The 12522-nt window shown below is 40.9% G+C and overlaps 1 protein-coding gene across 2 annotated transcripts in view; it reads left to right on the top strand.

The window, feature by feature from the left end:
* Positions 1–12522, top strand: part of LOC133363192 (zinc finger CCCH-type antiviral protein 1-like) — a 48804-nt gene that overhangs the window by 14266 nt on the left and 22016 nt on the right. For both annotated transcript variants that reach the window (XM_061582477.1, XM_061582476.1), the window contains exons 3-7: positions 2212–2464; positions 2582–2710; positions 7031–7132; positions 7565–7688; positions 11631–11799. In XM_061582477.1, the coding sequence (XP_061438461.1) occupies positions 2212–2464; positions 2582–2710; positions 7031–7132; positions 7565–7688; positions 11631–11799 (777 nt within the window). The remainder of the gene's footprint in view (positions 1–2211; positions 2465–2581; positions 2711–7030; positions 7133–7564; positions 7689–11630; positions 11800–12522) is intronic.

Here is a 12522-nt window from a genome sequence, read left to right as displayed (position 1 = left end):
AGTTTATGGAGTTAAGTGTTTCAAAGTTTAACGTTTCTTGTGCTGGGGGAGTCAAAGGGGATAAATTCTTTTCCAGCATAGTTGATCCTAATGATAGAGAAGAGCAGTTCATGTTTAATGTGCTTTTAAGAGGAAGCTGTTCCAGGAATGGATCCAAGTTTCCAGAGTTTGATGTATTTTTGCTGCTGTTCGAGGAAGACTTCCTCCTCTCTTGTGAAGAGATAAGGTTTGTTGTTGGAGTTCTCTTTGTGAACAGGGAAATTGGACTAGCCAGGTTTGTGAAATGTCTCTGAACGGATATTCCATGGTAGCTGAGAAGGGATTTATTTGCAATTATCCGTGCTGTTGTCTCAGCCGATTTAAAGGTAAATAAAGCAGACGTTTTTGTTGAGGGGTTGTAAAGGAATTCCACATACGAGATATCGTCAGGCCGTAAATCCATTACACCTAACGACTGGAGGGCGTAACACACTCTTTGCTTCCTGATGTTTACTTTTTCTTTGATGTTAAGAAGAGGAAGATTCAGCAGTGCAAGTTTGTTTGAATTATATTTGAGAAGCCAATTCCCATTTGTATTCTCTCGTCGTGAAATCTTGTTATTGGTAGAGCATTTTCCGCTATAGGACCTCGGGTTGGGGTGAGTAAGTAGCTCTGGGAGATTTGGACTTTTTTTTCTTTCTGGTAAGGCTTTGCAATAAGATCTAGGGGGTGTTCTCGCTGTAGATGAAGCAGATAAATTCTTTGTTTGCGAAGCTGTTTGCTGTTGAGCTTTAAGTACTTTAAAAAGTTTCTGAAAGTTCATCTTCTTACTCCTTGGCGGTTTGTAATTTTTTATGTTTTTGGATTTTTTCTCCTTAGGTGCAATACGAGGTTTCTTTATGTTTGCACACTTCAGTGTTGTTGTTGTTTTGTGGGGGGGAAGAGTGTAGTTTAAACTCAAATATAGTTTGGATAGTTCTTCCATAAATGATTTTAGAAGGTGGTTTGTTTCTTCCAAAAAAGCTTTGATGTTTTCAGTCTCTTTTGCCACGATGGCTAATTGTAACTGCACACATTTTTGGCCAGTTAGAAGTAGTTTTTGGCCAATTTGTGCCAGTTCCGTGGTTTCAGTAACTTCTGTAGAGCAGGCAGAAGATGGCTGTGATTGAGTAAAAACGGGAGTCAGGCTGTCGATGTCTGTAGCATGCACAGTAGACAGAATGTCTAAGGGGGAATGTAAGTCACTGTCCTTGTACAGAGAGGAAGATGGCGTCTCCTTGCTCTCAGGTACCTGCAGCAGAGAGTTGATCAGACTAGGTGTATGCGTCTGCCCAAAAAGGGGATCTGTGGATGTTCCATACACCAGGCTTTGTATAATTTCTGGGTCATCCCTTGCCTGGAAATCCTCACTCAAGCAGGTACAGAATTGTTCTGTTTCGATTTGGGAAGGGGTTTTCTCAATAGATCGTGACGCATTTCTCTTTGTCTTATCCGCTTTGGTTGGTAAAAAGAAGTTTGTAATTTTAAGCTGTTGATCCCCATTCCCAGATTCTTCCAAAACCTGGTCTGATTTATGGTCATGTTCATAACATCTTTTCCTTGTTTGAACCATTTTAAAAACTATAAGGTTTGCCTTTTAAACTCTAAGATGAACGGAGGTATAATTATAAATTGTCGACTCCAAGGCTAAGTAGTTTTATCTTAGGAATCCTTAGATTTTGTTATGGTAAATTATATTCCTTGAGTTAGTAGTGCGAAGCAGAGTTGTGACTCACCGGCTGATAAAGAGTCTGTTTTCTTGCTGATAAAATGGTTCCATAGCCTTCAAAAAATAGGTGTTGTTGATGCTGTTAGGTTCCAGAATAAAAATTTCCAAAGAATAACTCTAAAGATGGCAAAAAAAGAGTCGAGGTGGGTATGAGCTCCAGAGCTCGCTAGTGGACCTGCCTGCCAGCAGCCATCTTCCTCTCCTCCAGTGCTTCTTGTATTTTTCAAAATGCACCTCTCCCCTTCCCCTTTTTTTCTATCTTCTGATATATCACTGGGTATTGCCCGCATATTTTTCAAGCATATCTTCTGAACTGTAAATGTGAAATTTTCAAATTCTAAATGTGAAATAGATCCTACGAATATTAACAAGCGTTGTATTTGCCCTCTTTGGGTGCAGTTCAGATCAACACAGTATTGATGTGAAAATCTTGCATGAGTCTTCCCTTTTCTACCCGTCTCTAGGTATGCAGTTTCTACAACAAAGGGGATGGAAATTGTGTCCAGCAAGATAATTGCACCAAGCTTCACATTTGCCGGTATTTTTTGAGAGGACAATGTAGGTTTCCCCGATGCAAGAGGTCTCACAACCTTTTGCAACCAAATGCTCTGAAGCTGCTGCTTGAAGGAGGAGTGGACAATAAAATGGCCTGGAATATCCAGACAATCTGTAATCACAAAACTGCTGTACTGGCCATGGAATTAGGTCCTTGCAGGGGTGAGTGCTTACTGGGGGTGGGGAAGCTTCTGGGCATAATGAACCACTTGCATGACTCTGATATGTGAAAGCACCCAGTTTCTCCTCATCTTTTGAAGCTCTTCTCCGTTCTTTTAGGTTTTTCCTCAAGCACTAGACCTGCAGCAAGTGGAGAAAAATCAAGTACTGGGAGTTGGAGAGAAAGCAGACCTGAGCAAGCTTATGATGTACCTAATCTCATGAACCTCAACCTAGGCCCTGGCCAAGGTAAACCAATATACGTTTTAGCATATGAGCAAAGTTGGTTGAGTAGACCTAAACTAGACCATCTGTATCCTCATTATAAAGAAAGTACTTTGCTCCTGTGTCCTTAAATCATGCTAGATCCAAGGCTGAGCTTTAACCCCAATGTGCGATACAGGACCGATTTTTAAACTTGTATTGATCAATCTACATTAATTTATTACCATCGGCATATTTCATCAGTTGCCCAAAATTTAGGGAATTACGGCATTTCATATGTACATGCCAATCTCAGATTAATTTTGTGAATGCTCAAAAATATATATACTGCTGCGCACGCACACACACACACACCCTGCCACAAAATGTTGCATTGTTGAGTGCTCTTGTCCTATTGAGAGTTTGCAGACAACCACACTCTCTTCCATAATAATCCTTTCTGTCCCTTCCTGCCAAACAGTCAGCATTCTGTGGGCGAGTACACTCAGCCCTCAAGGGGCTGTTTTTGGGTCTTTTCCCACCCCTCTTAGGCTTTTGTTTGGGTTCTTCCAAGCCTGTTGATGCCTTTCTCTTATATGTGAAAGGAAGGTGCCATTCTGGCTACATAAGGACTGGTGCTTGTCTCTGAACTTTGGAAAAAAGGGGAAATAATCCCTAGTTTTCAGATAATACACAATCAGATGTTGACTATTGCATTGAGGCTAGTGTGCCAGACTAGAACTGAGGAGATCCAGGTTCAACTCTCCACAGCCAAAAAGTATGGTGGGTAACGTTGGGAACCTCTCAGCCTAACCTACCTCATGGAATTGTTGTGGGGATAAATGAAATGGGGAGGAGGGAGTTGGAAGGTGGGGTATAAATAAAGTTATTTATATCTTTGGAGTTTTCAGGCCTTCACAAGACATGTCAAGGACTGTTGGCAGTTAGATGTGACTATTGCTGTCACCACATCTGAGGCATACATCTTTTTCTCTCTTAGAGTAGAATTACTGTATCAGCTTTATAATAATTTAGCTGTTGCTGCCTCTCATAAAGAATCCTAGAAATTGTAGTGTGGTGATGCTGCTGATTATATTCTGTTGGGGGATCTCTACCCATCTGACAGTTCCCAAGGGGAGGGAGACAAGGATGCTACTAGCGCCATGCCCATCTTAGATAAGATTGTGGTGGATCACACCCTGCCAGTTTTCAGAGGGCGGCTCTATACAATGTGCCTTGTAGCATAATTTTAGATTTACTCCCTGTAGTCCTAATGGTACATTAGCCTTGTCCTGAACTGAGAGTACAGGAATACCCCGCATTAACATAAGCAATGGGACTGGAGTGTGTATGTAAAGTGAAAATGTACTTAAAGTGAAGCACTACTTTTTTTTCACTTATCGATGCATGTACTGCACTGCAGTCATCATATACAGGCATAACTGAAGTAAATGACACATTTATAACTAAAATAAACATAAAATAAAATAAACCCTTTATGAAAAAGGGTAAGCTTACCTTTAATGTCAGCTGGCAGATGCAAAATGGATGAACGAAAATTTACATGTAAAGGATGAAGGAGAGGACTCAACTTATGAAGTAGAAGATATGCCATCAAGGGCTAGACGCTTTCTTGCTGGCGATTTGGATGGACTACCTGAAGTAGGAGTAGGGCTTGGGGCTGATGTCGATGCTAGAGATGGACTTTCAGTGGATGTTGATGGTCTGGGAGATTGACTGGGTGCTGCTGCTGGCCTTTTACAAAAGTAGATGTCTAAGGAGGTTTGAACTGTAGCTATTTTCTTTTCCCTGTAGATTTATTTCTAACAGGCATAAACCCCCAGAATGTTATCATTGACTTTGGAACTTGTTTCAAAGTCCCTATCATACTTTTCAAAAAGAGCCATGGCGCTATCAAGATGACAGAAAACTTCCAAGAGAATTTTTGAAGTTAGGCCTTCAGGCTGTTCCATGGTCTCATCCTCATCCAGCACATTTTCTTCTCCCTCCTCTTCAAGTTCCAGAAGATCTTCATTGCTGAGGGGTTCAGTATGGGACACCATAAGTTCAGCAACATCTTCTGGCTTCACCTCCAGCTCTAACTGCCTTGCCATCTCTACAGTATTTTCAGTAACATCAGCTACAGGATCTTCAAAGGCTTCGACATCATGAAATAACTGTGGGCATAATTTTTTCCAGGCCCCTTTCATTGTTTCCTTGATGTCATTCCAAGCATCTCTTAAGTTTTGATGCAATCCAAGATGTCGTAGCTTTTCCAGAACTTCTTTAGGACTTCTTGCCCTGTCCCCTCTTCATTGTCTATTGCTGCAATACACTTACTGAAGGTTCTTTTCAAGTAGTTCAACTTGAAGGTGGCTATGACACATTCATCCATGGGCTGCAGGAGTGAGGTGGTATTCGGTGGTAGGAATTCCACTCGAATGTTAGGGTTCAGTTCATCTAAAGTTCGAGGGTGGCCAGGAGCATTGTCTACAAGGAGCAAGGTGTTAAAAGGGATATTGTTGTCCTTGCAATAGGCTTTCACCTCTGGTACAAAGCAGGTGTCAAACCAATCTTCGACAATGGCTGCAGTCACCCATGCTTTTCTATTAGACCTCCAATGCACTGGAAGTCTAGTTTTAATGTAGTTCTTCAAAGCTCTAGGGTTTTGCCAATGATAAATTAGTATAGGCTTTAGCTTTAAGGTACCAGAGACATTGCCACCTAACAGAAGGGTTATTCTGTCTTTGGCTGCCTTGTAGCCTGGCATTGTTTTCTCCTCTCTTGCGAAGAAGGTTCTTGCAGGCATCTTTTTCCAGAACAGCCCAGTCTCATCCACATTAAAAAATTGTTCCTTGGTGTAGCCTCCCTCTTCAGTAATTTTGGCAAGGTTGCATGGATAGCTTTCTGCAGCCTCAGTATCTGCAGCAGCTGCCTCTCCTTGCACTTTGAAGTTATGTAGGTTAGACCTCTTCTTGAACCTGTCAAACCATGCACGGCTTGCAACAAATTCAGCATCCTTCGCTGCCTCACCTTTCTTAGCCTTCAGGTAGGCTTAAGGCCTTACTTTCAATCATTGCCTGGCTTACAGGAACCTGGCGTGCAGTCTGATTTTCTATCCAAACTATTAAGAGTCTCTCCATGTCTGCAACAACGCTATCCCTTTTTCTAATTTTTGTTGTGTTCGCTGGTGTAGCACTCTTAACTTCCGCAAGAATTTTTTCTTTGCTCTTCATGACCGTGTTAACTGTAGTTCGAGTAAAGCCTAGGCTTCGGCCTATCTCAGCTTGAGAAACACCTTCATGAGACAGTTTAATCATTTTACGCTTCGTATCTAAGGTGATAGATTTATGACTTTTCTTTGTATCTGCCATTATGTACTGTAATACTGTACAGTACTGTGGTACTGTACTGTACTGAAGGCAAGGGAAACAGTACCAATACACATCCCACACACACACACGCTATTGGTAGTCATAAGCCAGCAGTGGCAAAAGCCAGAACTAATGATGGGCAGAGACAGAGAGAAAAGTATTCAAGTTAAAGCAGGAAAGGAAGATGGGACAATGGAGAGGTATGAAATGAAATCACGGGGATCTAAATAATTTTTAAATTTTTTTAATCACAATTAAAGCAGGAAAGGAAGATGGGACAATGGAGAGGTATAAAATGGGACAATGAAGAGGTATAAAATGAAATCGGGGATCTAAAGAATTTTTTAATTTTTATTTTATCACAATCAATTAAAGCAGGAAAGGAAGGTGGGACAATGGGGGACAATGGAGAGGTATAAAATGAAATCGGGATCTACAGTACTGTAAAGAGCACGAGGTGCCCACGCGCACACACACTGCTGCCACCGACCTAGGCCGGGGCAGGCAGAGCTCCAATCGCTCTGTACTGTACAGAGTAAAGTACAGTACTGTACTTTAGTAGCAATTTAAAGAATTTAAACAATTTAAAGAAGATCTGTACTGTACTGTAAACGAGAACCTTTGGGTCAGCAGTCGCTCAGAGTCGCTCTGAACGCTACGGGAGACGACGCTTTGCAACGCATGTGGCACGCGGAACGCAAGTTTGGGCGTTCTGTCAGTGTCCGTAATTGCGAAGCGTGCATGTGTTAAGTGGGGTATGGTGGAGTATGGAGCATGTCCGTAATCATGAGAGTCTGTAAAACGAAGGTACATAAATCGGAGTATTCCTGTACAACTTGTTGCTTTTTGATGAAACAGAGTACCATCACGTGGCTTTAAAAAATTTTTATTCAGAATTGTTGCTGTTTGTATATATATAAATTAACAATTCATGTATTTGGTACAACTGCATAGATTGTTCCTTTATTCCCCCCCCCCCTTCCTCTTACAGGTATAAAAGCAGCTCCTTCTTCTAAATCTCACCAGAATACAGAGAAGGAGAAAAGTGATGAGATATGTCTTTACTATGTCTGGCAGTTCTGCAAAAATAAAAGTAAGTCTCAATAGACAAGTCCAAGGCAGGTTTCCATTTAGGCTTCCTCAGGAGTCATAACTCATTCATTCACTTTTCCAAGATTGTTCACATTGCTGCTACCTGCTCCATCCCCCAACTCAAGGAATGGCCTTGGGTCCAGTAATGTCTTTGATTTGGTAGGCTTTTAACTTGACCATCTCTCACTTGTTTGGGTGTTTTGTTTTATTTGCTGCTCCTGCCTGTTTGTTAATATTGTTTGCATTTCTCTTGTTTTTAGTGTAATTTGGCTGTTTTTTTAGTTGCAGTGCTGTCTTCATGATTTTGTTAAGGAAGATTAGAAATGTTAAGCAAATAGGCATGCAGAATTTGTGCTCAAATTAGTTTTGTTTCATCACTTGACTTATCAGTTGAAGCAGCCATTTGACTTCCTTTTATTTCTTCTTTTTGCAGACAATTGCAACATGATTCATTACGATCTACCTTATCGGTGGCAGATTTATACTGGAAATGGTTGGAAGGACTTGGCCAAAAGAGAGGAAATAGAAAAAGCTTACTGTGACCCAAGTACTATCTGGTATAAAGCTGACCTTGCTATTCCTCTGATAGCTTCTAAGTCTGACTTCTTTTTGTGGATCTCTTTCCTTTAATGAAAAGATGGTGATTGTGCCATGTGGCTTCTCGGTCCTACATGTTGCTATGGCAGCACATCACACACGTATCTTTCGTGTTTTTAAAATGTAGCTTTCTGGTAGCCCTTATAAATTATTTAATCTGTCACAATATTTATTATTTTTATTTATTGCACTTGTATACCGCCCCATAGCCGAAGCTCTCTGGGCGGTTTACAGCAATCAAAAACATTAAAACAAATACACAATTTAGAAACATACTTTAAAAACAAATTTATTTAGAAAAAACAATATTTAGAAAAACATTTTAAAGAAACTTTAAAAATAACATTGAAGTTTCAGATATTACCATGGAAAAAGTTCTCTTCCCCTCCCCAGTTGGTGGTCAGATGGAATGAGCCCTTGGGGAAATGTTCCTGATTGCTTGATTGATAATGAGGAACAGAACTCAAGTCTGCAAAAAGTGCCTTGGGTTTCTACACCACACAGAGAGAGCTAACGCTGCATGGATGTTATGTAAATGGAACAAACAAATCATTATTGGGAATCTGATTCAAAAACTGAAGAATATTTATTTCAGAGTAGTTGCCATAAGGCTTTTAATTGGCATTCCCTATATCATGCTAAGAATTGTGGCTTTTTGCCCCCCCCCTTTCTGTGAGCAGAAGGAGTTTTCAGGGGAAAGCCTTTGACAGGTCCAGTTTCCTTGTGTGGAGAGTACTGGGGTCTTGTGTTTTTGTAATATTTGCTTATTTGCACATATATACCAGTTTTAGTTAATTTGGTCTACAGACAACAAACATCAAATATAGCATAGGATTTTCAAGATAATCACAGCAGAGAAAGAAACAATATACATGTACACAAATGGAGGCCTTTAAAAATAAGCGTAACAAAATCCATGAACAATCAGTTTTAAAATGCAGACAGTTCTGACTTGGAACTCATCTTCCCTTTAACAGTTGTTGCCTGTTTTGTTGGCTACAGTGAGCCACTTTAGGGGTGGAGTTTGCTATTAAAATTGAAACACAGAATTCATTTGAGTCCCCCAAGTGTAGAGAAAGTACAGGGGAAATGAATTGGGATCTTATCCATATAAAATGGCAAAAGAGGAACGTGAGATAACTCTGGAACTGAGCAGCTTTTGCAAGGACAAACTCCAGGTGCCAAGGCAGCCTAATTAATTGTCCACCTGCTGATGACACAGTATTGAACTTAGTAACGGAAAGTGCTGTCCCGTTTTGATAAATATTTAATGTTGTATAATAGTCAGAAGGCCGATAATCACCACTAGGTTTTAAGCCAAGGTACAGTGGTGAGCAAACTTGTTTTGCCAGAGCTAATGAATTTTGCAAGTTAAGATCTAGAAGTCTGTTTAATGCAGCTTGTTGCTTTTTCTAACCCAAGTGGCAGAAGAGGGGTAGTGACTAGCCAACGGTGTTAACTTTATGATTAACAAAATTTTAACCAGCAAGCACAATTATCGAGCAAAGCCAGGGATAAGTAGCCCAAATCTGTTGAAAGTAATTTCAGGAAAAGCCAGTAACCAATTGTAAGGGGTCACACTATTCTGTCCAGAGAACAAATGCCTGTGTCAAGTCATAAGACTAAATAGGAGATGCATCTTGGTACATAAAAGATTTTTGTCAAAGTGGTTTGTGTTGTCTCTAAGGATTCATTGATTCCTAGTATCCAAATTTGAACTCCATACATAATATTGGTAAGTTGTTTGGCTTTATACACCTTCAAAACCAAAGGTATATCCTGACCACAATTTGTGCAGTAGACCCTCAGGAAATGGACTGCCTTCAAGTCGATCCCGACTTATGGCTACCCTGCGAATAGGGCTTTCATGGTAAGCGGTATTCAGAGGGGGTTTCCCATTGCCTTCCTCTGAGGCTAGTCCTCCCCAGCTGGCTCGGGCCTGCTCAGCTTGCCACAGCTGCACCAGCCAGCCCCTTCCTCGTCCGCAACTGCCAGCTGGGGGGCAACTGGGCTCCTTGGGACTATGCCGCTTGCCCACGGCTGCACAGGTGGCAGGGCACGTAACCCCTGAGCCCCTCACTGTGGGGGTGATCTTTAGCTGGCCCTTGACACCCAGGAGACACGAGCGAGGATTTGAACTCACAGACTCTGGACTCCCAGCCAGGCTCTCCTCCCCACTGTGCTATACCAGCTATTAACAGAAATAATAGGGTGTTTAAAACAGAATTAGCTGGCCCTTGACACCCAGGATTTGAACACACAGACTCTGGACTCCCAGCCAGGCTCTCCTCCCCACTGGGCTATACCAGCTGCTTAGAACTTCAGTAGTGCAGCTTTTTGTATAGTAGAACCTTAATGGTGAACCTCAATTCAGTGTTCCCTGTGTAATATTGTAAATCTGAAATCACCAGGCCAGAGTAGATTGAAAAGTAACTCCCAGATATTTAAATTTCTTAACTTGTTTATTACATGCCCGTGTAGGGCCCATTTATATTTCTTACATTGGTTTGCAAAAATCAACCCTTCAGTTTTATCATAATTGATTGTCACCCGTTCTGCCTTGGAGCAGCTTGAGGACTTAGTTTTTTAAATCCAACCCAGGATTGTAGGAGTACTATGGCATATTCTGCATATAGTAACAAAGGAATTTCTGTACTAGCCTGTCTGGGCAAGTGCTGTTGTTGAACATATTGTTTAGGAGAATGATCATCCAAATAAAGATTAAAGAGCAGAGGGGCCAAAACATACCGCAGCTTGCCCCATGTGTCATTGTATTGGCTTGGTAAGATCACCCTTGGGGTTACATCTAACCTGCATTGTTGAATTGTTGTGTGGCTGTCATTCATATATAGCAACTTTTTATCATTTGATACTGCATATATACCCCCAGAGCCAATCTCTAGGTATTAAAAACTGACTTAATATCTATAAAGATAGAATATAGTTTCTTTGCTTTTGGAATATTTTTCAGCCAAGTAAAAAGAATTAATGCACAGTCCATAGCAGAATGGCCTTTTTCAAAACTAATTTGCTCCCCTCTCAGGATATTGCCGCCTTAGATCCATGTCAGTAATATGCAATTTAAATGCATGGCAATACAATTTTCCAGTTAACAACAATAGATTTTTAGGCAGTTTTGACATCTGGGAGAGGACTGGAGTTTTCCATTACTTTCCCCAGCGCCTCTCCCCATCCTCCCATCCTTTCTGGATGCAATTGCTTTGGGCACAGCATAAAGTGGGCTCAGGCCTATGTTCTCTTCCATGGGAGATTAAACACACACTCGATCAGCATGCACTGGGTTGAGGAATAAACCTGTTCCCTCATCCATTCGTCTGGAATGGAAAGCAACTTCCATTCTCAACTGTGTCTTAAGATTGAAGCCTGTTTATTTTGTCCCAACTGGAACTTTGAGAATCCTGAGCTTGCCCCAATGTGCATAGTCCTCCCTGCCTGTGTTAGTCGTGCTAGCATGTTGGGAGGGTGTGACAAAGAGTGAGAAACTTGAGAGCTGGCTATTATATACAAGAATCACAGAGGTCAGGAGAAAAGGAGGAAATTCCATCTCTTGTAGACTGCAGAGCTGGCAGGAAAAAAATTAGGTTGGGAGACTTTTGAATCTGCTATGTTCCCCAACACAAATGGCTGGTCTCCTAACTGTCCCCTTGTTACTGGACGCCTGAGTGCTTTTCTTACCAGTAAATAAAGAGCATGTCCCTGCGGGCTCACATTCATCTTCTCCACCCCAGTTCTGTCACAAACTGAGAACTTGGGAGTTGGAAGGTAGGATGATAGTATAGATTTGGAAAACCTCTAACTGCCTGATTAGAAAGTGCAATGTTATATCTATATAGTTGGTGCCCATATGCAATTAAACACACTCCCTCTTTCTCATTCTATAGTATTTTGGATCCATACATCAACTTTAAGAGCATGACCTCTAACTTGTCCCCTGTTCGACGCCTGTGTACTCCATCATCTGTCACCAAACCTGCTAAATTTGTAATGACAACAAAGTGGCTTTGGTACTGGAAGAATGACCTGGGCCAATGGGTCGAATATGGGAAAGAGGTCAGTATGCATTTTGTCCATTTCTGGTACCATGGACAATGCCTGCTGCAAGGGTATCTGGGCCTGTTCAGACATTATTTCCTGAAGAGAAATCTCAGGCCCAGTTAGAGACTCCAGTTCCTGCATATCCCTCCATACAATGAAGCCAAAGTAACATAGGATTTAATCCTCCTATTTATTTGGCATAAAAACTGAATTACTTCCCTAAGAGAAGAATAGGAGAATATCTCCCCTAATTTATGCTTCTTCATAGTTCGTATATTATACAGCTAAGAGATCTGTAGTGCTCATTTACAGCATAATAAAATACAGCATTGTATTTTATTATGTTGTTGTTGTAAGTCGCCTAGAGTGTCCGTTAATTTGGACGGATAGGCGACTAACAAATAAAATTTATTATAATCCTGTGTGCACTTACTCAGAAGTAAGTCCCACTTACACAGGGTTTACTTCCCAACAACTATGTCAAAAATTATATGGGTGATCTATCAAAAATTCTCTGTTTGTTGGGTTTTTTTTATTGAAGGATTGTGGAGGAATGAAACTGTACAGCTAAGGTACTGGGATTTGAATGATCCCAACATGGTTAAAATTTTCATTTAATAACACAATAGATACTTTTCCTTGATACAAGGATTGGTTATTTATTTACTTATTGTTTATAACCTCGGAGGTGTATAATAAAAGAAAAAAAATGCAAGAGTATGAATTAAACTAAGGTTC

Source organism: Rhineura floridana, chromosome 8 (assembly GCF_030035675.1).
Source record: "Rhineura floridana isolate rRhiFlo1 chromosome 8, rRhiFlo1.hap2, whole genome shotgun sequence".
Taxonomy (NCBI): Eukaryota; Metazoa; Chordata; class Lepidosauria; order Squamata; family Rhineuridae; genus Rhineura; species Rhineura floridana.
Note: the sequence above shows the minus strand (reverse complement) of the source record. Positions and strands in the feature narration are given on the sequence as shown.